Below are 23,166 nucleotides of genomic sequence, written 5' to 3' on the forward strand. Positions count from 1 at the left end.
GACAGGGAAATAAGGTGAAGATGGGGAATATCTTCCACTTTTTTACTTTATGGGTTTTAAATTATTGTAAATTTTTATAGGGTGTTATTATATTTTAAATTTTCGGCCAATTGAATACGGTTTTTAAGGGGTGTTCTTAATATTATATGTATTGTTTTTTTCTTTGTATTTTTATTCTGGCTGTGCACCGCCCTGAGTCCTTCGGGAGAAGGGCGGTATACAAATTAAATTATTATTATTATTATTATTATTAATCATTTCAGGTGGCTTCTTCAGTTGCAAAGCTGCATGCTGCCTGGGGAATTCTGAAAGATGAAGTCTATGCATCTTAAGGTTGCCATGTTTGAAAACAGAGTTACTGCTTCCATAATGCTAGAGCAGGGATCTCCAACCTTGACAACTCTAAGACTTGGGGATTTTGCTGGCTGAGGGATTCTGGGAGTTGAAGTCCCCAAGTCTTAAAGTTGCCAAGGTTGGAGACCCCTGTGCTAGAGGAAAAATGCCTGAAAAAGAAAATGTGGCTGGAACCTCCCCAAGTCCCATACAGTCCATTCTGAACATGAAAGGGCTACTGGAGGGCCTTATCCTTCAGCTCCCTTTGGGGGAGGGAGTTCGAGGGACACAATCCGACCGGTCTAGGTGACCCCACCTGGCTCTCAACTAGTCGATCTTCCGCTTCTCTATATACCTGAAGAGACGTCTACTCTGCAGCCATTGGGGATTACAAGTAAAGAGCGTGACCCTATCTGACTCATCCGACGGCTTTCTATCTTGCCGCTGCCGGTCCGCCTCCGCGACCTGCTTGCTCTTTCCGCCACACGCAACTGGGTGATGTCTCCCGACCCGAGGCGCACCTGTTCCCTTCCCCACCCGGCTGACGTCGAGCTTCATCTGACCGCCCTGCCTGACTACCGGCCTCTCAGTGGTGGCGGCGGCACTGCATATATATCCCTTGCTCAATGGGGATGGAGTGTCTTGCCGCCTCTCCGAGCGTAACACTCGCCAGGCACCAAGGGAGTCCTCCTCAACCGCTTCAACACGCTTTTCGGTCACTCTTTAATAGGCAAACCGGTCCCCGAGGACGCTCCTTCCCCCTCAATGCGTGCCCCACTCTTTATTCTCCTTCTCCTCCCGCTGCTCCAGAGTCCAGGTGAGTGAGCGGGCTAGCGGTGGACCCTGTCGAGAGGCGGGGCAGAGGGGGCGCGAAGCTTCGGCGGCCGCACCAAGGGCGCTCGACTTAGAAAATTGGAGAGTGGTTTGTTGCTGGCATTAGGGTCGTGTAGTTCGCTGCAATTATCTGAATTGGGCTCCGTTTTCCCTCATTTTTTGAAAGTTATGCTGGAAATCACTGCTGTTTGGAAATAGGAGGTGCCTGAAAGGCTGAGACGCAGTGGCGGAGATACCGTCTGCGTTTCCGCCCAGCTCCTTCTCTCTTTCCCACTTTGTCGTTTTGGGTGTTTGAAAGTAACGTGTATGCGATGGGCATTGAAACCATCCTCAAAATCTCGTTGCTGTATTTCGTATTCAATCTATAAATTTATCTCTAGTTTATTCCCGTACCTCCGTATCTCCTCTTTTTCTCCTTACAGTATAAGAACCATGCTAAGAACAGCTTGGCTAAGTCACAAAATTGGAGATCTTTTTTTGCTGAGTACGGAGTTACAACTCAGCTCTCTCTTGATTTGAGCCTGCCTAAGCTTCCTTGTATTCTTGTAGATCTTGACATAACAATATTTTTTTGCTGTGGCTGCTTCTTGTTTAATTAAATCACAAAAGGAGGCACTAATATTTTAGAGGGGTCAGGGTGATGAGAGCATATTGTCTGAAGCAGGATTGGAATTAAGAAGCATTGTTTACACCCCACAATGCTGAATGGAATTTAATTCAAAGTGATGCTTAGTCTTCAGGTTTTAAATGGTAATTTCTTTGCTAGAGGAATTTTAAATATTGAATTTTGATTTTAGAAAAGGAGAAAGCATGTTGCAAACTTTAAATTAAAGTGACCTGTGTTGTTTTTTTTTAATCAGTTGTTTGGTCAAAATCCATTATGTAGTGGCTTGTACCTACTGAAGAAGATCAATATTTCTTAAAGAACACTTGCTAAGATTCTGGTTAATGGAATGCAATAACTTGGAAGTTGGCCAGTCAGTTTTAAGGTTCTGGGACAATCTAAACAAATTCACATTAGAAAAACTGAGAGCTGTTTTTTGAATGACTCATTATGGGAATAAGGGTAACTACATGTGCAATAGCTGCCAAGTGTAATTTTCAGATAAACACCTCTCTGCCAGTTTTGCCTGACTAGTAAGAATGGTATCCATTTCTTTCATTTCTCTTCCACAGTTTACCAGCATGCTACTGGATCAGAGCTAAACATGACAAAAGATGAGCAAAACATGCCCAATCTGAACACGTTCAACATATCTTCCACTGATCGGTTATCATCAGGAGTTGAGTCTGAAGAGGGTGAAGATAATGTGAAGGAAGTGAGAGAATCTCAGTTCCTTGTGAATGATGCCAGAAGAGGTAGGTAAAAAAATGGAGTGCTTACCCGTGAAGTTCCTCTCATTTGGGACTGAGGCACCTGAGAGGAGGCTGGTATAATGATGCAATTTTTGCAAAGAGCTGTTGTTTTGTCTCTCCTAACAAGACAGGGGCTTTCTTAGAATATACTCTAAACATTGTAGAACCCTATTCTTCCTTTATTTTTATCCATGCAATCTAAAGACTTTAGCCAGATAAAAATGGATGTACCATGGAAGAGAATATTTATAGCGCAGGGTTGAACTGTAGAGTCCTTGATACTCTCTGAGCTCGGTTGCTTTCTTGCAGACTTTTCATTACCAAACTAGGTAACTCAGAGCACTTCATGTGCCTCAGAGCACTGATGATGTTACCTAGTTTGGTAATGAAATGTCTGCAAGAAAGCAACCGAGCTCAGAGAACACCAAGGATCCCAGAAAATGAATATGTTTAAGAAGGTATTGTATTCAATAGACTTATACATGCCCTATGGAGTCTTTCTGAACAATGCTGTCTTTTCTTTCTTTCTAAATAAATCAATAGTCACATGCTTGTTGTTAAATAATTATCATAATATTAATAGTATGAATGATTATGTAGCACTTTCCAAGAATTTGAAAGATTCTATAGCATATACAGTATATCATTGGCTTAACTTATCATAACTTAACTCTAGTATGATAGAAGTACATTTTGGATGCAAGGATGAAATTATCTTCCGAACCCCAATATAAATTTAAGCTAATGTCACTACCAATCCATTTCTCTCAAGGTGTCCTGGGAACTTTAGTGCTTGGTTCTAAGTATGACTTTCAAGAAGCTCTGACAAAATATGCCTTTCAAGAAACTTTGGTGAAGCTAAAAATCCCAGAAACTTTTTTTTTTTTACAAATAGTTAATAGTATACAATTATTATGTGCACTGTGTGGGTTTCAACTTATCACTATATAAAAATCCCTTTTTGCAAAAACGAAGCTTATTTAGTGACGAAAAAATAAATGGATTTTACTGTTGCCCTTAAAATTAAATCTTCCAAAAAAAAACAACCCCTCAGTGGAATACTGAAATGAAATATAAGAAATTCTTCTGTTTTTAAATAGTCTATATTGTGCTAGATCATTCAACCTGTACTATAAACATACTTTGTCCAATCACACACACACACACCTAATATATGTTGGCATGAATGGAAATTTGAAAGCATAAAACAAGGCATTTTCTCTTAATATTACTATATTGTTTATTTTGATTCTTCAAAATCAGAATAGCAATAGCAATAGCACTTAGATTTATATACTGCTTCACGGTGCTTTACAGTCCTCTCTAAGCAGTTTACAGAATCAGCATATTGCCCCCAACAATCTGGGTCCTCGTTTTACTGACCTCGGAAGGATCGAAGGCTGAGTCAGCCTTGAGACGGTGAGAATCGAACTCTGGCAGTCATCAGAATTAGCCTGCAATGCTGCATTCTAACCACTGTGCCACCATGGCTCCAAGATAGAAAGAGATAAGCATCTGCCAGCATAACAAAAAGGTGCATAAAGTATATAAAGGAGCCTTCTCTGCTATAATGCTAATCCTGCCAAACATTCTAATCCCCCCCACCCCCCCTTGAGGTCTGCCTCCATCTTTCTGTCCTTCTGAAAGGACCTGAAGACAGGGCTCTGCCAATTGGCATGAGGCCCCTATGGGGGAGAACCGTACTGGAGATGGCTACTGGACTAATTAGCTGACCCCACCTCCCCTTTGCACTTCCTGCCCCCCAGACCATCTTTTAATTGACATCGTTGTACTTAGTTTATTTGTATTATTTCATTGCTTTACAATTGTCATGTTTACATTTTTATCATTTCTTCCATTTTATTCTTGTAAATTGTCTAGAGTAGTCCCACAGTGAGATGGGTCCCAAATAAATTTAGCAAACAAATAAAATATGTCAGTAAAAATAACTTTAATTTTGTGACATGGTCAAATAAAACTTAAATTTATTTCCTCTAATATAATATTGGGGGAAATAACTTTTTTTTGATTTATATAATTTTTGAAGTAGTTTAGTATCAGCCATTCCATTCTACTTCATTTGGACATTCATTTGCAACATTAAGAAGGAACTGATATTCATAATGAAATTGACAATTTTAGGCATATTTTCTTTTAAAATGTATCTGTAACCTATTGATGGATACTTAATGTGAATTGCAAAATTTTGATTAGAATATTATAATTTAGATATTAAAATCAAATTGGATAAGTTTATCAGAATTTAGAAAATCAGAAATTCAATTAAATATTATTCCTTGGGAATATGAATATAATGTATTGTCATTATACTCATATTCCCTGAGGCAATGTATTGAACTTCCAAAGTATTTGGTTCATAAATGTTTTTGTTTTCTAATTGAGTGAAATTGAATATCTTTCTTATAAATAATTTGAGTTAATAATTGCATAGTTATGTTGGTTGTACTACAGTAGTCTAAGCTGAGCTGGTCCTGGAGTAGCATTTCCAACTACTGTATCTTTATTTTTTACCTCTGCTTTAGAAACAAGGGGAAACATTGCCTTACACACTGTAAGCCGCCCTGAGTCTTCGGAGAAGGGCGGGATATAAATGTAAATTTAAAAAAAACAAAAAAAAAACATTAGCTTTACCCCTATTCTATTCACAGATGTTCAGTGTTGATCACAAAACTATAAAAGGAACAGGAAATATCAATTAATATCAAGATTTTTGAGTTATCAACCAAAAAGGGAGGAAGTGGCAAACCACAGATGACCATGGTTTGCTATGTTATTTGCTGTGCATTCACTGGGTGAGTGCCATAAGCATCATTATTATTTCTCAATCATCTTAGGATACCGGTGAACATGGACAGAGGACAAAGGCAGCGAGAACACTCAGAATTCTTTAGAATTAATGTACATCTCTAGCCTAAGCAGCTATGGATAAAAATATTAATGTTGCCAATAAGTATTTGTCAGATGAAATGCGAGAGAAAAAATATATGAATCTTAATTATCATAATATAAAGGGGTCAAAATGTGGCTGTATAGTCTTGCATGAGGGATGACACAAGGCCCACACAACCATGGGGTTGGCTGGCCCCATGAGAACTCATTTTTCTCTCCCCGACAACACCTGTATTAACAACTGTTAATCCGCCATTTTGGAATTCTTCACATTCTGAAATTTTTATAATGCGTTTATAATTTTAAAATCTTTAATCCTAAATTATTCTGATTTTAATGTTTAATATTATTGATGATATTGTACACCACCCAGAATCCTTCTCTGAGGAAGATTTGCAGTTAAGAAATATGAAATATAAATAAATAAATATCTGCGTTGCACTTTTTAAACTATGGACATTAACTCAAGTGAAGATCTTTGTTGAATGGGTTAGCTTAATTATCTTATCCATGTAGAACAAAGTTCTAACAAAGAATAAGTATCATTCAGGGGTTAAATGCTACTGGTTCAGACCGGTTCAGCTGAAGGATTTGCGCATGTGCAGAGGGTTCAAGGGTGCACTTCTGAACTGGTAGGGAAGGTAAGTAGATTTCACCCACATTATAAGAATGAACACATTCCTATAATGCAGTGGTAGTCAACCTGGTCCCTACTCCCCACTAGTGGGCATTCCAGCTTTTATGGTGGGCAGTAGGGATTTTGTCCAATACTGAAGCACTTTCCTTTTTTTTTAATTTAATTGACTTTTTAAAAAAAATTCATAGCATTATTTAAAAACATTTTCATTAGGTTTTCATAAAATTCTCTGTAACAATTTAAATTTCTGAAAATATACTATTTGTATCGCCCACGCATGTTTAGTTCACGTTACGTAAGTGAAACTAAATGGCACTATAGTGTGACCACAAACATCGTACCAGAATAGCTTGCACATCTCCCCCCACACCACCCAGCTGTAACAGACAAGCAAAGCTGGTAGCTGGCGCCCCCTCCCAAACCCAATCTACGATGTGTGAGAGGCATGCGCAGACAATGATACATGGTGCATTACTGTGGAACCAGTGGGTGGTTAGAAAATTTTACTACTAACAGAGATATAAAAGTGGGCGGTAGGTATAAAAGCTATAATGTGTTCATTTATTTTAGAATGACAAATTATATTATTTATATTTTATTACAAGTATATATACTACTTTTCTTCTAAGAGATGAACATGGCATATGTGGGGATTTCTTATCAGGTTATCCATACAGTACTTAGGACTAAAGATACAAATGTCACCGAGTAGGATCCAAGTAGCTCAGAACTTAAATCTAATCGTTCCATCTTTAGTTTTGTTATTTTAATTTGATGGCATAAACCCAATTGTTTAGATTGCAAGACCCTGCTATTTCAAAATAATATTCAGCATGTTGTTTTATGATTCATTCTGATAACACAATATCTAAAGGTTTCTGTAGGGCGACTAATCCGAATTATAATATTTAAAAATGTCAGAACTAAATATTTTAGAAGTTCTTTTTTTGCAAAAGTCAACTTTATCTGATTAGCTAATATTTGGGCTTACTTAGAAACAATTCCTGTAGTTCCTCAGTTCAATCCCATTGGGAAGCTCTACTTACTTTGAAGATAGATGTTTTTATGATGTTCAATTATTTAAGTAAAAGAAGGAGCTAAATGTCTCTTTAAATTGAGATATGTTTGCTTGAACATAGTTACTGAATTAAACAGTTAAATCAAATTGCAGAGTAAGTGGATTTAGTTGGATGGTTCAGAAATTATAAATGTGTTGGCAGAGGTGTTATTAATGCAGAATATGCATGCAAATTTTTTTGTACTTAATTGAAATTAATCAGGCTTAAGTAAAATTACATAGTGGAATTGTATACTTAATAGAAAGTTGCATTTAACCATTGCTCTCTGATGCTTGAATTTTCTAGTTTGTCTCATGACCTTTTCTCAATATTCATTTAATGCATCACTTGGCCCTAACTAATATATATATATATATATGAAGTACGTAATACTTTTGCTAATCAGATATACTGCTTACTGGCCTGTTATATATTCTGAATAGTGATTAAGCAAACTAGGATTACCATAGTTCTTCCCAAGATGTACATCTGATCATAGGTTAGTTGACTGCCTTCCCAGAAAGAGGTTATAAAACTTATGGTGTTTACAGACTTTGTTGATGTGGAAACTTAAATAGAAAAACAAATTCTTTTCTAGAACAACAATATTTGGCACAACCCTTTAGGTTTTTGGGCTAGAGCATAATAAGCAGAGGCTGAATGATCAGGAGGAAGCTCTTGGGTTGCTAGACCTGATCCTGACAAACTGCAAATAAGAAAATGCCTCCTCCACATTTTTGACACATATCTGACCAATCATGCTTTCTCAGTTTAATATAACATAAAGGGATGCTATGAAGATAAAAAGGAAAAAAATAATTCCATTTAGCTTGGATCACTTGGGAAAAATGGATTCCAACTTACAACTTTGTGATTATGCTCATATGTAATGAGCAAGAATTCTGGTGTATCATTCCTGAGTTCCTGACTCTTTCACTCTTGTTTAGGTCCTACTATTACAGAAAGGGCTACATCAGCCTTCTCTGCTATATGCCCTCCAGATGAGTAACAGCAAGTTCCCATCATTCCTCAGTAGTTTCACTGAAGTTATAATTTAATACATCTTGAGGGTATTAGATGTGGGAAAGCTGGGTTAAAATAACCGAGGTAAAAACTCACTAAGGTTTTTGACTCAATATGCCTATTCCAAGAAAAGAGTTGCATGTCTTTTGTTGTAAATAATGAAACACGAGAACCTGATAAGCTAGAGGAGACAACCTGATGTCCCCAGATGTTTTGAACCACAACCTCCACAATCCTTGCCTGTGGCCATGGAGGCCTCTTGGGATTTCAAGTCCAAAACATGTGGAAGCCCCCAGATTGCTTGTCCCCTTGTGGTGAGACCTTGTTGTTTTAACCACTCCTGCTGCTGGGAAATGCAAAATGGGAAGAAAAAGGTTTGCATGTGGTATCAATATATTAATATACCAAGAATCATTTAAATGCTAGGTTTCTGCTGCATGTGAATGTAAGTTGGCCATAAGGCTTAGAAGTTAAAGGCTCTTAAACAAAAAACAGAAGTTGCTTCATTAGGGTTTCAAATCACCTTTGAGCTAGAGAATTGAGTGTACCCTACCTGTAAGTGGAATCATGTCAGGGAGACGAATAATTCATTTAGACTGTTTTATGCTGATTAGAAATGAGAAATCCATTGCAAATCATACTCTCAATCCCACAATATGCATTTTTGAATTGGCAGATCATTGTGAAACCCTGTCTAAAACCACATAATTATCTACTCTGATCTTTTAAACCCCTCTGAAATGCAAATATCTTTGGGGTTAACCATATTACCACACCTCATTAGAATTGTTAAACTTCTAAGAGAACTTTATTTAATTTACCTTATTGCTGAGCAGTAATGTTTATATTATTAGTTTTGACTTTATTGCAGAGAGAAATAAGAAAAGACTGATTATATTAAAATGTTTTGCACACTGACTTTTTAATTGCAAAGGCAGAAGTTATTTAAAATCCTGTTTCTGTTTCCTGATTTTGAAATTCTTAAAATGCATCAAACCAAAACTTTACATAAATATTTACTTTTGTCAAGGTCATCAATTAATTCTTCTTATTTTTGTTCAGCTATGCAGCTGGCCCTTGCTTCTAAATATGGGAACATGATCGCTCTGCATCAGAAGATTTCACTGCCTAGAATAGCAAATTGACTTTAGTATGTAGAAAACTGCATGTTTTCTTGAATTCGTTTTCTTGTTCCACTAGAGTTGCTGGCACAAACATATTAGCCATAGTTGCACAATATGCTTAACCCAGTTAATATGTCTTCACAATCAGAAGTCATTTTGGTAATGCAGATCCCCATTCGTTTTCTTCTGGAAATTCCAGCTATTCTATGAGCTTTGCACAAACCATTGTCACTGCCTATCCTGCTCCAGCATCGTGAGGAAGAAAACCAACAAGATGGGGGAGTGCCATCCCCCATCACAGTGACTCACTAGGTTTAAGATAAATGTTGTAGAGGAGTTTCAAGTTGTGACTTTGTAGATGAGGGCGGACAACTACTTTTACTAGGTTACAGTGCTTGCATAAAATAATGGGGTTAATGGTTCATTAATGGCTAACTGATATAAACCTGGGACTGTTTAAAGTAAATTCCAGAGTTGATTAAAATTTAGGATTTCCATGACAAATAACCACTTCAGATGAAAATAGCCATTGTACATTTCTTGTCATAATGGCGACCAAGCAATATACACATCTCTTGGCTTCATAATTGTACATGCAATCGAAGCAGTAGTCTGATTAGAACAACAGGAATCTGAAATTAAAATCTTTCTTCCATCTCTCAGCCAGTCCAAGCCCTTTTCTTTGTGTTACCTATATAATAAGGCTAGTGGATTGGAATCAAAAACTTCCAGTGAGCTCGCTGTGGCAGTTAGATGCCAATTTAGGTTGTTGTTTTCTTAGCTTGTTTTCCTCATGCAGGATCCACTTATTTTTTCACACCTAGTTTTTACAGTGAAGCTATCGGTGTGTTTTTACAAAAAGGGTTTTGTTTATCAGCCAGCTTTCTGCTTCTTTGGACAGAAAGGCTCAAGGTCAGTCAGGTGGTTTCTCACCTAAGAGAAACCACCTGAGTAAGTGCTAATCCCTCTTTTCTTTAGCACCTGAGTGCTAATCCCTCTTTTCTTAGAGTTTTAGAAGGACTCTTAGTTCTTAGCATTTTTATCACAACAGCACACTGTCTCTCTGCAGAAATTAAATATAATTAATACTTTTTTTTCCAGAGAAACCACCCATTAAGAATCCAGCAAATTTAGATGGTGGAAAAAAGAACCCTAACAAACCCAAAAGAAAAGGAAACGAGAAGAAAACTAAAAGGAAAATTAAAACTCCATGCGAAGGAAAATATAAAGGTTTTTGTGTTCATGGTGAATGCAGATACATTGAACAGTTTCTAATACCTGTTTGCACGTAAGTTAAATTAGAAATGCTGATAATGCTGTTAGTCTCTCTATTTTGATAGCTAATATGTTGCCATATATGGCACTTGAAAGTATTATTCTCTCACAGAGTTATTAATAGAGTGATGAAACAGAACATATGGATCTGAAAAAAATATTAATTCCCTACCCACCAGTTTTCTGGAAGCATTAGAAAAAATTAATATAGTGACCCTGGCCACTATATTGCCTGTATGCATATATCTTCCATTCACAAGGTGTAATTTTTTTGGTTGGTGTTTGATATATTACATGCAGCAGGCATTTGTGGCTAAAATCTATGGTTTAAAACAGTGCAGCAAATGAAGTTTATCACTGAGTGAACTGCAAAGTACAGGAATCTGGAGATTCATTTATCTTTGCTCAGATAAATGACTGATATATGCATTATTCTGTAGGCTGAAATGCTCTTTTTGTTATATTATTACAGGTAGTCCTCGACTTACGACCGCAATTGGGACAGGATTTCCAGTCGTAAGTCATTACGGTTGTAAGCCGATGCACCATGTGACTGGACCTGATTTTGCAGCATTTTTGCAGTGATTGTTAAGCAAATCATTGTGGTCATTAAGTGAATCCATGATCATTAAACGAACATCATGGTCGTAAGTGCAGACCTATTCTTCCAAATGGACATTTTTTTCCAGAAACTAGCAATAAATTTACAAATCATAGTCACATAATCATGCACTGTTGAAGTGGTTTGTAAAGGCAAACCAAACACTCAAAATGCAATTTTGTGTGTGTAGCATAACATTTTACAATGGCCTAAAGTGGCTATAAAACTCTCATTCTGGGCCTATCATAATTTCAAATGTTCATTAAGTCAAGGACTACCTACTATATATATAAAAGAGTGTAGAGTTGTTGCATTATGCATCAGATGAAAATAAAGTTGCCTTTCCTGGTGCTTTCCACCCAAATTATCAAGAATTCAAACTATTGTTTGAATTTGAAACAAATACAGAGGGAATTAAGCAGCAGAATACCATAGATGCAGTGGTGAAATCCAAATTCTTTTACTACTGGTTCTGTGGGCGTGGCTTGGTGGGTGTTGTGTAGTTTGGTGGGCATGGGTTGGTGGGCATGGCAGGGGAAGGATATTGCAAAGTCTCCATTCCCACTCCACTCTGGGGCCAGCCAGAGGTGGCATTTGCTGGATCTCTAAACTACTCAAAATTTCTGCTACTGGTTCTCCAAACTACTCAAAATTTCCGCTACTGGTTCTCCAGAACCTGTCAGAACCTGCTGGATTTCATCCCTGAGTAGATGTACCTAAAGATACTTTGAACGTCATTTCAGTGTTCTATATTTGTTTAGAATAGCAGTGATGTGCATTTTCATGATTTGCTTTCAGATGCCACCCAGATTACTTTGGTGAACGTTGCGTGGAACAGTTTTTGAAGACAAAAAGAACCAAAGGTGAAACAAGTGTCTTAAAAATAGAAGTTGTGGTAGTATCAATTTTCTTCGCGATGATCAGTTTGGCCATCATTATAATTGTCATCGCTGAACAGTAAGTCAAGTTATTTAAGTCCCCTAGTCAACCAAGGAAAGTACAATAAAATAGTGGCAAAAAAGACTGATAGATATCTGTGATACTTAATATACTCAACGTTTTCAGCAACAGCATAATAAAGTTTTGTAAAATTGCTTGCCAGAATTAAAATTTATGGTGCCCCAAAATAAAAAAGAAATTTGGTTCTTATTTTAATGCTAGTTGATACTTTCTAAATATACATTTACGAAACATGATGACTATATTCATACACTGGTGACTCTATTTTGTGAATATTACAGTGAGCTCAAGTGAAACGTATATGCTATAGTGTATATATTAAGAAACCTTTCACAAAAAATAGTATTTTAGAGAAAACACATCAATATCTATATACAGGTTGACTCAGAAATAGGATACAAAAATGTAAATTGGCAAATGTGAAACTGAATTTGTATTTCTCTATCCTTAACTTTAATTATATGGAATAATAAATTGGACCAATTTTGTAGAGCAGTATTTACCTCAATTTACCTCTGAGAGCCATTTAGAACATCATAAAATAATGAATAGTGTAAGCGGATAGACCAGTATGGACACATTAAAATTCAGCATACCATAATCTTGGAGATTAAACTATATTTGACAGGTGATGATCTCATTACATCTGTAAAAAATGAGCAATGGAAACAACTAATGTGTCCTTTTGATTTTATGAGATATATTAAGCTTGAAATTGATGAAACTCAACATTTAAGTTTAATTATTTCAGAGTGTTTACTCTAGCTATGACTCAGTTTGGATCTAGTCCTATGAAGTAAATGTATCAATCAAGCCTAATTGAGGTATAATAAATGGTAGATTGGTGACTTCTAACTATTGCCAAGTATGATTTTCAAATAATTAACAAATTAAGGCTGTTATGTTTTTGGCTGTTGTGTTGTGCTGTGGAAAAATAGTCCTGTAATAGAATTCAATGGCAGGAGAAAAGTGAAATTTCAGCACTATTTAACCTTATTTAATTGAGCTTCATGTTTGGGACCATTAGCAAATACGATGCTTATTGCTTTAAGTTTCACTCCTGAGAAATAATGTTTTAGCTGCTATCTACTACTGTTGAACTTAACACCACATCGGTCAGGTTCTCTATCTCACCATTATGTAAAGTCTAAATAACTGATCTACTTCCTGTGAGATTCTGTAGGTTTCATATCAAGGACCATATAAACTAAGTTTCCACAGTGCAGAACTATGAGCACTGTATGTTTTCTGCTTGTACACACACAGACACACACAATGATACTTGCAACGTATAGGTCATAGATGAAATCTCCACTTCAATTAAACATTCATCTGGTGACAATTGCAGTGGCAAAGATTTGGTCTCTATCATTTCTACTCCTGCACAATTCTCATCCTAAGGCCAGAACTATACTGCACTGAATCCATAACACTTCCTTTCCCCAGCCGTTTACTTTTCTCAGTCCTTTGTATTAATATTTTGCTCAAACTGTAGCTTATGTTATAGCAATTTGTGGTTCATGCGGCAGTCTCCACCCTATCCCTGTCCTGAATTCCTTAAATAGAGTTGCTTATCCATAATAATAATAATAATAATAGTAATCATCATCTAAATGCTCGCCTTGGGACAATATTATGCATGTAACACATTGCCTTTCTTAACATTTAATAAATAATTTTGACTGGGATTCCGATGTAAACTGGTCATTACAGTTTGGAAGCTTTGTTTCTGTATTGCTGAATCTCTTCACCACCACTCCAAGTTCCCAAGAGTGTAGTAATAAATTTTGCTCCAAAGTTTGATTTTAAGGTAAAAATGCTAAAGATGGGGATGGGAATGTGAGGTCCTGCAGAAATAAAATGCTTTTCATTCCCGTAAATTTCTTGAAGTCCCAAAATTGTGAAATGTTGGAACAAAAATGTTTTCAAGTGATAGAGTTGTGTTATTACAAGGCTTTTTCAGGACCTATTGATCATTTGAAATCTAAATTACAGGGCCATCGTTAGGAAACTGCCCCCCCCCAATTGTTCAACTGGACATACTATTTTATTTATGCAGAAGTTCTGAAACTTTTTTCTATTTTAATTCTTGCAAATTTAATGTCTGGTTTGTGTGGGGTTTCTTAGAGAAAGAATGATCTACTGTATCTATCCTATCCTATCCTATCCTGTCCTGTCCTGTCCTGTCCTGTCCTTTTCCTGTCCTGTCCTGTCCTGTCCTATCCTGTCCTGTCCTGTCCTGTCCTATTCTATTCCTATCCTATCTTTTGATTGTTAAACGTGCCAAACTTTTTTATATTCAAAATAGATGCCCCTAAACGTTTAGGCTTTGAAGCACTTTTTAAATGTTGACAGACTGTTGTAGTAAGAGTAACTGCATGGTCAGATGAGGTTTGCTCATTCAAAAGCTTTGTGTCATGGCTCTTTGGCTACTCACAAATGAAGAAAATTAAATGGGGCAAGGAACCTGATATGCTACTGTTTTTCTGTATCATGCCTATAATTTAAAATATTTTGTACTTATGCTTGAATAATTTAAAAGCAAAATAATTCTACAAAGTGATGGAGATTAATGTTTTTATTACTCAGGGTAAGAAAAAAATGCACTAACTATAATGAAATAGAGGAAAGGAGAAATCTCAAAAAAGAAAATGGAATTTCCAGTAGTAATGTCTAAAAAAAAATGAAGGTAAGGATTCTTTTAACTATATCTTATGCTATTCTTCCAACTCCAGAAGTCCATAACTATTTTTTTTTTGTTTATCAATACTCTTATCATATTATGAGGCTTTGTGTTATAGTATATAGTAACAGAAATCTTTTTAAAACTCATCCAATTGATTTAAGAAAGTCATTATCTTTTAGTGTCAACCTGTTTTTTTTAATATATTTAAAAAATATATTTCACATTTGAAACAAATAGAAATATACTCTTTTTATTATAGGTAGTCCTCGACTTAGAACCACAAGTGAGCCCAAAATTTCTGTTGCTAAGTGAGACAGTAGTTAAGTAAGTTTGCCCATTTTAACAACCTTTCTTGCCACATGATTCCTTCTTAAATGAATCGCTACAGTTGGTAAATTAGTAACATGGTGATTAATTTGGCTTCCCCATTATTAAAAGTAATTGTGTTCTCTTCGCTGATGATGTTAAACTATTGAACACTACCAACAATACGGCTACCCTTCAAAAAGACCTTGACTTTGTGTCAGAATGGTCAAAAATTTGGCAACTCCAAATCTCAACCAGCAGATGCTCTGTCTTACACATTGGAAAAAAGAATGAGAACACTAAATACAAACTCGATGGACATGACCTTGTAGATGACCCCCACCCTGTTAAAGACCTTGGAGTTTTCATATCCAATGATCTAAGTGCCAAAGCCTACTGCAACTACACCGCAAAAAAGGCTTTAAGAGTTGTAAACTTAATCTTGCGTAGCTTCTTCTCCAGAAACATTACACTACTAACCAGAGCATATAAAACATTTGCTAGACCAATTCTTGAATACAGCTCACCTGTCTGGAATCCATACCTCATTTCGGACATTAATACAATTGAGCGTGTTCAAAAATATTTTGCAAAAAGAGTTCTCCACTCCTCTGAATACAACAAAGTACCTTATGCCACCAGACTTGAAATCCTGGGTTTAGAAAATTTAGAACTACACCACCTTCGACATGACCTGAGTTTAACTCATAGAATCATCTATTACAATGTCGTTCCTGTTGAAGGCTACTTCAGCTTCAATCGCAACATTACACAAGCACACAATAGATTTAAGCTTAATGTGAACCGCTCCAATCTTGACTGCAGAAAATATGACTTCAGTAACAGAGTTGTTAATGCCTGGAACACACTACCTGACTCTGTGGTCTCTTCCCAAAATTCCCAAAACTTTAACCAAAAACTATCTACTATTGACCTCACCCCATTCCAAAGAGGTCTGTAAGGGGCGTGTATAAGAGCACCAACGTGCCTTCCGTTCCTGTCCTAATGTTCCCTTTGATTGTATACAATTTCATATAGTTATTACATACTTATGGTTATATATATGCTTATATATCATACAGTTATTTCATGCTTATGCTTACATATACTGTTGTGACAAATAAATAAATAAATAATAATAAATAAATAATAATTTGGTCTGCTGCTCAGAAGCTCACAAAAGGGGATCACATGAACCCAGGTCACTGCAATCTTCGTAAATATGAGCCAGTTGCCAACGTCTGAGTTTTGATCAGGGGACTGTGGGGTTGATGCAATGGTCATAGGTGTGAAAAACTATCACATCACTTTTTTCAGGTCCATAACTTCAAATTATACCAGCTATCATTAAGCGAACTGTAAGTCGAGGACTACCTGTGCTATACTTCCCTAGGATCCCTATCAATAATTCTGCATTCTTGGAGATGAGCTTCATAAGAGGTGTTGGGCATTTTTGAATAGGTCTTTGTTGTATGTGTAACGTAGAACATTTCCTGAAAAAAATGTAGCAGCTACAGAGCCAGGCACTGTAATTTCAGAGATACTTGGCCAGTCATCAAATGTACAACTCTCCTGAGGCTAAAAAAAACCCACCCAACTCTCTACCTAACTGACTGATAACCTCATCCAAGAATTGCCTGTTCTGCCAACTGGAATTCAAGCAATTTTTGCAAAAGGTCCTTGGTTGAGATGGATGGACAGAAATTAGATCAATTCAGAAATAAATCACTTTCATGATTAAAGTTATAGCTTGATCCATATTTTCAGATAAATACTGTGATACATATTCAGAATAACGTACAAAGGAAAGTGTAAGATAAATACCATATTTTGTTACCCGTCAATATGTAAGTGCAGAAAATTCTATTGTCATAAATGTGCTTTCTATTGAATTCAGTATGTTTGTACAGCTGAGTGACTTGATAATTTGATAATTTTATATAGGGAAAAATAAAGTTGTTGTAAGTTTATATTGTTACTTGGTAACCTCCAACAACAACCACTGAAATCCTCGTGTAGTCACCCAAATCTTCGAGTTGTCCCCAAAGATCTTTGAACAAAATCTAAGTTTATTAGTGTCTGCAGCAGCCTCCTATGTTCAGCTTTCCAGAAAGCAAATGTTCCAACTGCTAATGCCATGCTTGCCTCTTCCAGATAATAAAAGAAGCTGTTACTGAAGCACATACTAATTCATGGAGGCACCTCTGAAAAATCCAAATCAAGAAATCAAGGCAGCTAACCTGAAACTTTATTTCCACCAAGCCAGAGGTGTGCTGCAAGGAGGGTGATCCTTTTTTTTTTTTTTTGGCAATAGCTAGCATGCGACTGCCCATACAGGAATGAACAGCTTTGGTTTCACAGCAGCAGCCAGCGCTGCTCAGTTGTAGGAGAATACCGAATGGCTGCTGCCCCACATACTTCTTTTTTGCACATGTTACCTTTGGTAGAGATGAACTGATTGAGAGAGTATGTGAGAAAGCATGAATCTGAAAGGCACTTGTGATTGTATTCTTTGCTGTGTTCCACACACACCCATGAAGGTGAAAGGCAGAAATGGAACTGGCTTTGAGTAAGTCTCTCACGCTGCTTAAAGAGCTCAATGACTCCTAACCGGGACAAACGGTACAGGGTGTGCCTCGTTTCTCCCACGCCTCCAACCTTGTCATCTGTAGGATTCCCGCTTGCTCGATGAAAATGTGCCAGGCCAGAAGTGCCAGTGTTGAATGCAGTTTTGTCTCATTGGAAAGTACATAAGCAATTGGAGCAGCTTCCAAGTTGCTGCTCTGGTTTTAAAACATGTGTTTGGGGAGATGCAATCAGTTTGCAAAATTATCAACCAACAGAGTTATTTGTTGGTGGCTTTGTTTCCTGAGATTAGTCTAGTCCTTAACATCTGCAACGTAACTATTCCATAGCGTTCAATTTTCCCTTTAATGTTTTAAGGTGGGCAATGACCTAGTATTTCAGCAATAAGAATTGTGAGATTTGGTTAATGTAAAGACTTTATTTTAAACAAATGCACTGTTGCTGTTGTTGTTGTTTTTTCTCATGCTTGTTCCCCCTGGCTCTTATCTATTACCATATCAATATATTAGTAATTTAACATGTAACCAGCATCTGTATAGCCAACCAGTCTTCTTCTCCCTGCTCCCCTCCAGTTAGCTCTAAATTAAATCCTACACCAGTCCAACTACCACATACATTTGATTGAGTGAACTGCAGCTGATGAAAGCTTATGCCCATTAATGACACCTTTTCCAACTTAGAAATTCTATCAGATTCCAGATTTCCTAACAAACAAAAGGGCCGGATAGCTCACGCTGGTAAAGCCTGTTATTAAGAACACAGAAGCCTGCAATTACTGCAGGTTCAAGCCCGGCCCAAGGTTGACTCAGCCTTCCATCCTTTATAAGGTAGGTAAAATGAGGACCCAGATTGTTGGGGGGGCAATAAGTTGACTTTGTAAAAATATACAAATAGAATGAGACTATTGCCTTATACACTGTAAGCCGCCCTGAGTCTTCGGAGAAGGGCGGGGTATAAATGTAAACAAAACAAAAAACAAAAAACAAAACACTAACTAACTAGTGAGAACTGCTTCTCCCCCATCTTCTCTGGGATGAACAAGCATTGCTCTGAGCCAAGCTTTTGCTGAAATTGAGCATCTTCAATCATATAAGAGTAAATAATGAAACAATGTGTATTGTGTGTGTGTGTGTGTGTGTGTGTGTGTGTGTGTGTGTATACTATCAACTTCTAGGGATTTTTCTTTAAAGAGTATTAAAGAGCAAGATAAAGCATCTTGAATTTAGTTTGCAATATTATTAGCTTCAATGTTTTCTCTACAGATATAATTTTTTTCCACAAAGAGGCACCTTTAATTTAACTTAAGTTATAGTTCTATGCACGTTTAGGTAAACTATGAAATGTAATTGGACTTATATCAGAATAATCTACATAGCCTTATGTTAGTTGACAGTAGCTTGTATATAAAAGAAACATAGTTTTCAGATTTTTTTAATGTAAATATGTAAGTATAGAGTTTTCTATTTCTGTAAATGTGATTCTTATTTAATATATTCACACAACTCAATGACTTATTTATTTTATAATTTTTCTACACAAATAAAAAACTGAGTTGTAATTTATACCGTTACTTGGTCCCAGTGCTCCTTGCATTTGCACTTTCCCAAAGCAGCACTTCACATTAACACAATCTGCACAATTATTAATTTTCATATCAGTTTATCCACCATAAATGTGTCACTGTTGTGACTGTTGATTTGCAGAAGGTGGTAGAGCTGCCTATCTTACCACCCTATTTCTCTGCTCTCTTCAGATTCCAGACATAGGAAAGAATAAATCAGTTTTTATGTGTAATATAAGTACACATAAATATAAGTACACATAAATATAAGGGAGAAGGGGGGAAACTATACCATGCCCGGTGAAATTGTGCAAGTGACATCACTGATGTACTTGCATCAGGTGTGAGAGAACAAGCATGACCTGTGTAAAAATGACATGATGCACATATCATTATTTTCATGTCTTTATGCTTTGTAACAGAGTCCTCTGTTTAGATAGTTAGTATTATTAATAAATGGAAGTCTTTGCTCAAAAGCCATTGATGGGAGAAATAGAAAACCCTAACTACGTTAAGATTTCGCAAATAGCCAAAACATTTCTATTTCCTTAAATTTCTCACTAATTTTGTCAAGATTTCAAAAAATACTTTAAAGGAGGAATTCCAAATTCTCTGAGTAAATGTATTCCTTAAGTTACCATGGCACTTGGGACTGGGCTAGCCATCGTTGAGCAATATGGTTAGAAAATGCAACATCAAGTGATCATGTTGCTTACCAACAACAAACCAGTTGTAACCTCAAGGCACGCAAGTCTTTAAATGGAAAGAACAGGGAATTCCAGGTAAAGAACACAGCAATGTCACAAGATGGGGGAGGCTTCAGGATGCCTGGTGCAGGCTGAATATGAGTTGGGATGGTGCCAAAACATGAGCTCGGGGAGGCCAAGGAAAGAGGATGTGGAGGTGCATGTGGCATGTGTGCCGGGAAAAGGGCACATGGTGTGTTGTGAGCTCAGGGAGGCTGGGGAAAGGAGACGTGGGGTGAGTGAGTGAGTGAAGGAAAGCAGTGGCATGACACTGATAGGTGCAAGCAAGTAAAGAAGGTGTGGTTCATACAAGCAAGGAAGGCCTGTGGGGGGAGATATACTGTAGCTGATCTTTCCTGCCAGCTTCCCCAATGACTTTGGGCAGTGGTGAAATCCAAATTTTTTTACTACTAGTTCTGTAAGCGTGGCTTGGTGCACATGGTGTGGCTTGGTGGGCGTGGCAGGGGAAGGATACTGCAAAATCCCCATTCCCTCCCCACTCCTGGGGGAAGGATATTGCAAAATCTCCATTCCCACCCCACTCTGGGGTCAGCCAGAGGTGGCATTTGCCAGTTCTCGGAACTACTCAAAATTTCCGCTACCAGTTCTCCAGAACCTGTCAGAACCTGCTGGATTTCACCCCTGACTTTGGGGGAAGCCAATGAAGAAGGTTGGCGGCAGCAATCATATGACTTTGGGATGTTGCAAGGGTAAGCCGTTGTCAAGCACCCAAGTTTGTTCAAATGACTGCAGGGATGCTGTAATGGCCAGAATTTTGAGGACTGGTCGTATGTTCTTTCTTTCAATGCCATTGTAACTTCAAACAGTCTCTGAATGAATGAAAGTAACTTAAGAACTACCTGTATTGGGATGACTATGGCACAATAATTTCTGGCATTGTTTCCTTCCTAATCTCTGTAAAAACATTTTTTGTATAGTTCTTATGCTATATATAGTTTTATTATTATTATTATTATATATTATATTATATATATTATATTATATATAATATATATTATATTATTATGCTTATATAGTTCTTATATTATATAATGGAGCTTATGGAAGAGAGTGTGCACTCAGAAAGCAAAGAGCGACTGGGAACTGCTGGTACTGTGAAGCATTTAAAATTTCAGATGGACAGTAACTATGGTGAAACTTCCCCAGAGCTATTATTCTGATACTTGTAGTCTTGCTTGGTTGGCTCACCCTGCGTCTCATCAGAATGATACTGTAGTATGGGGCACCAACCCTTTCTTAAAAGAGCAAGTAGAACAGGAAAAACAGAATGTGAGCTGCCAATTACAGTGTGTCAACAACTTTTTCTCAAGAAAGCCACAAATAGCATTTCAAATTAATAGTTGTCATCCTCCTTCAGCTTGTTTTGGACACATCATGTCATTGGCTGGAGGTTGTCTCCCTCATAAAAAGAGTGGCCTTGTTGTGGTAGAAGCCCATTTAAGGCTGAAAATCGTAGCTCATTTGCTTTCCAGAAGTCCATTAATTTTAAAATAATGGATTTTCTGATGCTAATCTTGGCAGATTGTCTAATGAAATGAATGTTTCTACTCTTAATAACAACAGGATAATTCTTTCTCCGATAATTTCTAAGAAGTGAATCAGCTGATCTAAAATGAGTAGTACTGCAAAGTATCATTTTCTTAATTTTTCAAAGGTAAATTCCAGAATTATTGGAATTGGAAGATTATTGAACTGGTGCCCAGGGAAGCAGATAGGATGTAAGGTAGGCATCACAGAACCAAGAAAAAGGATAGACGTTGCAAACTAATTGTAAAATATCAAAACACTAAGTTTGAGCTGTTATTTTTAAAGATTTTGTTAAAATAAAGTCACTTAATTAAACCATAAGCTAAAAGGCAGTGACTAAAGATTGCAATTGTTTATGTGGATGTTACTGAATAGTTTAAAATGCAACAATTAATATTTACACATGTAGAGAAACGTATTCATTGGCTATTTCCAAGGCTACATGTAGATGTGTAAAAATACAGTCTAATATTGTTACCCATTCCTTGTATTTATCTATCACAAACAAAGTCAGACTTTGAAAAAGAATCCTGTGTTTTAATTGATCTCCATTAACTTCAGTCTCTCACTTTGTTGTCTTTCTTCTCTGCTCTAATAAAGAACCTTATTTTCAGTGTGCACATCTGGAAACATCATTTCTTCAGTTCATTAAGCAGGTTCTATTGAGAACACACTACAAACCCTGTAAAATGACATTCAGACTATTCACTCTTGTTCCCGTGCGAGGACCATATTCTGTCCAGACTTTTGTGCAAGTTTAATAGTACAGTATGACCCAGGCCACAACAGAAAGAAGCATGCTTTCTCTGAAGACCTATATTTCTGATAATGTAGCCTTCTGGGAATGAACTTTGTCTTGCAAGTTAAAACACAATCCAACAATTTCTTGGTCAGATCCCAATCAGGGGACTATAGATAGACTTGGAATCCTTCTGGAAACTAATTTTAACAAAAGGAAACTATAGTTTCCCTGACACCAACAATTCTACTCTGTTTCACATTTAATCTAAATCTTGCTTCATAATATGATATTGTAAATCTAAATTATCAGCCAAAGATTTCCATGCAACTACATTATTATTATTATTATTATTATTATTTATTAAATTTTTATACCGCCCTTCTCCCGAAGGACTCAGGGCGGTGTACAGCCAAGGGTAAAAAACAAAATATATACAATTAAGATAACAATTAAAACAAAGCAAATTATAAAGGCTGATAGTTAAAAATTAAATTTTAAATTTTAAAATAGTAAGAAAACCCAGTTAAAATCCAACACTAGTTATGCCAGTCCTGCTTGAATGAATAAATGTGTTTTGAGCTCATGACGGAAGGTCCGAAGATCAGGCACTTCAACTACATGAAGACAGTCTAGTATTCCAAAACTCCTGTAGGAGGTATTAGTGATTTTTGTTTGTTGTTTGTTTTGCACTGGTCTGTTGTCATCCCCCCATTATTGTCTTTCCCTGGTTTGCACTGCAGTTGCCTACAGACTTGTAGAACTAGTTTTTTAACATTCAATCAGAGACAGAAAATTGTATTGACTGAGCTTTCAAACCAGTGTCATGATTTAAAAAAATAATAATGCCACATTTATTTTATATTGCATACCAGCTGGAGAA

General features: G+C 36.8%; 1 protein-coding gene across 2 annotated transcripts; it reads left to right on the plus strand.

Annotated features, from left to right (window-relative positions):
- The first annotated feature begins 808 nt into the window (after positions 1 to 808).
- Positions 809 to 22,160, plus strand: AREG (amphiregulin). Of its 2 annotated transcripts, XR_009155031.1 has the most exons (7): positions 809 to 1,150; positions 2,344 to 2,526; positions 10,377 to 10,563; positions 11,950 to 12,108; positions 14,701 to 14,800; positions 15,057 to 15,121; positions 17,258 to 22,160. XR_009155031.1 is itself a non-coding variant. In XM_058182311.1 (6 exons), exons 1-5 carry the CDS (start codon positions 1,099 to 1,101, stop codon positions 14,786 to 14,788), a joined length of 669 nt encoding a protein of 222 aa, XP_058038294.1. In that variant the 5' UTR covers positions 809 to 1,098; the 3' UTR covers positions 14,789 to 14,800; positions 17,258 to 22,160. The 2 variants fall into 2 exon arrangements, 1 of the variants encoding a protein (XP_058038294.1); XM_058182311.1 differs by lacking the exon at positions 15,057 to 15,121.
- The last annotated feature ends 1,006 nt before the right edge of the window (positions 22,161 to 23,166 follow it).

The sequence above is a fragment of the Ahaetulla prasina genome, chromosome 4 (assembly GCF_028640845.1).
Source record: "Ahaetulla prasina isolate Xishuangbanna chromosome 4, ASM2864084v1, whole genome shotgun sequence".
Classification (NCBI taxonomy): domain Eukaryota; kingdom Metazoa; phylum Chordata; class Lepidosauria; order Squamata; family Colubridae; genus Ahaetulla; species Ahaetulla prasina.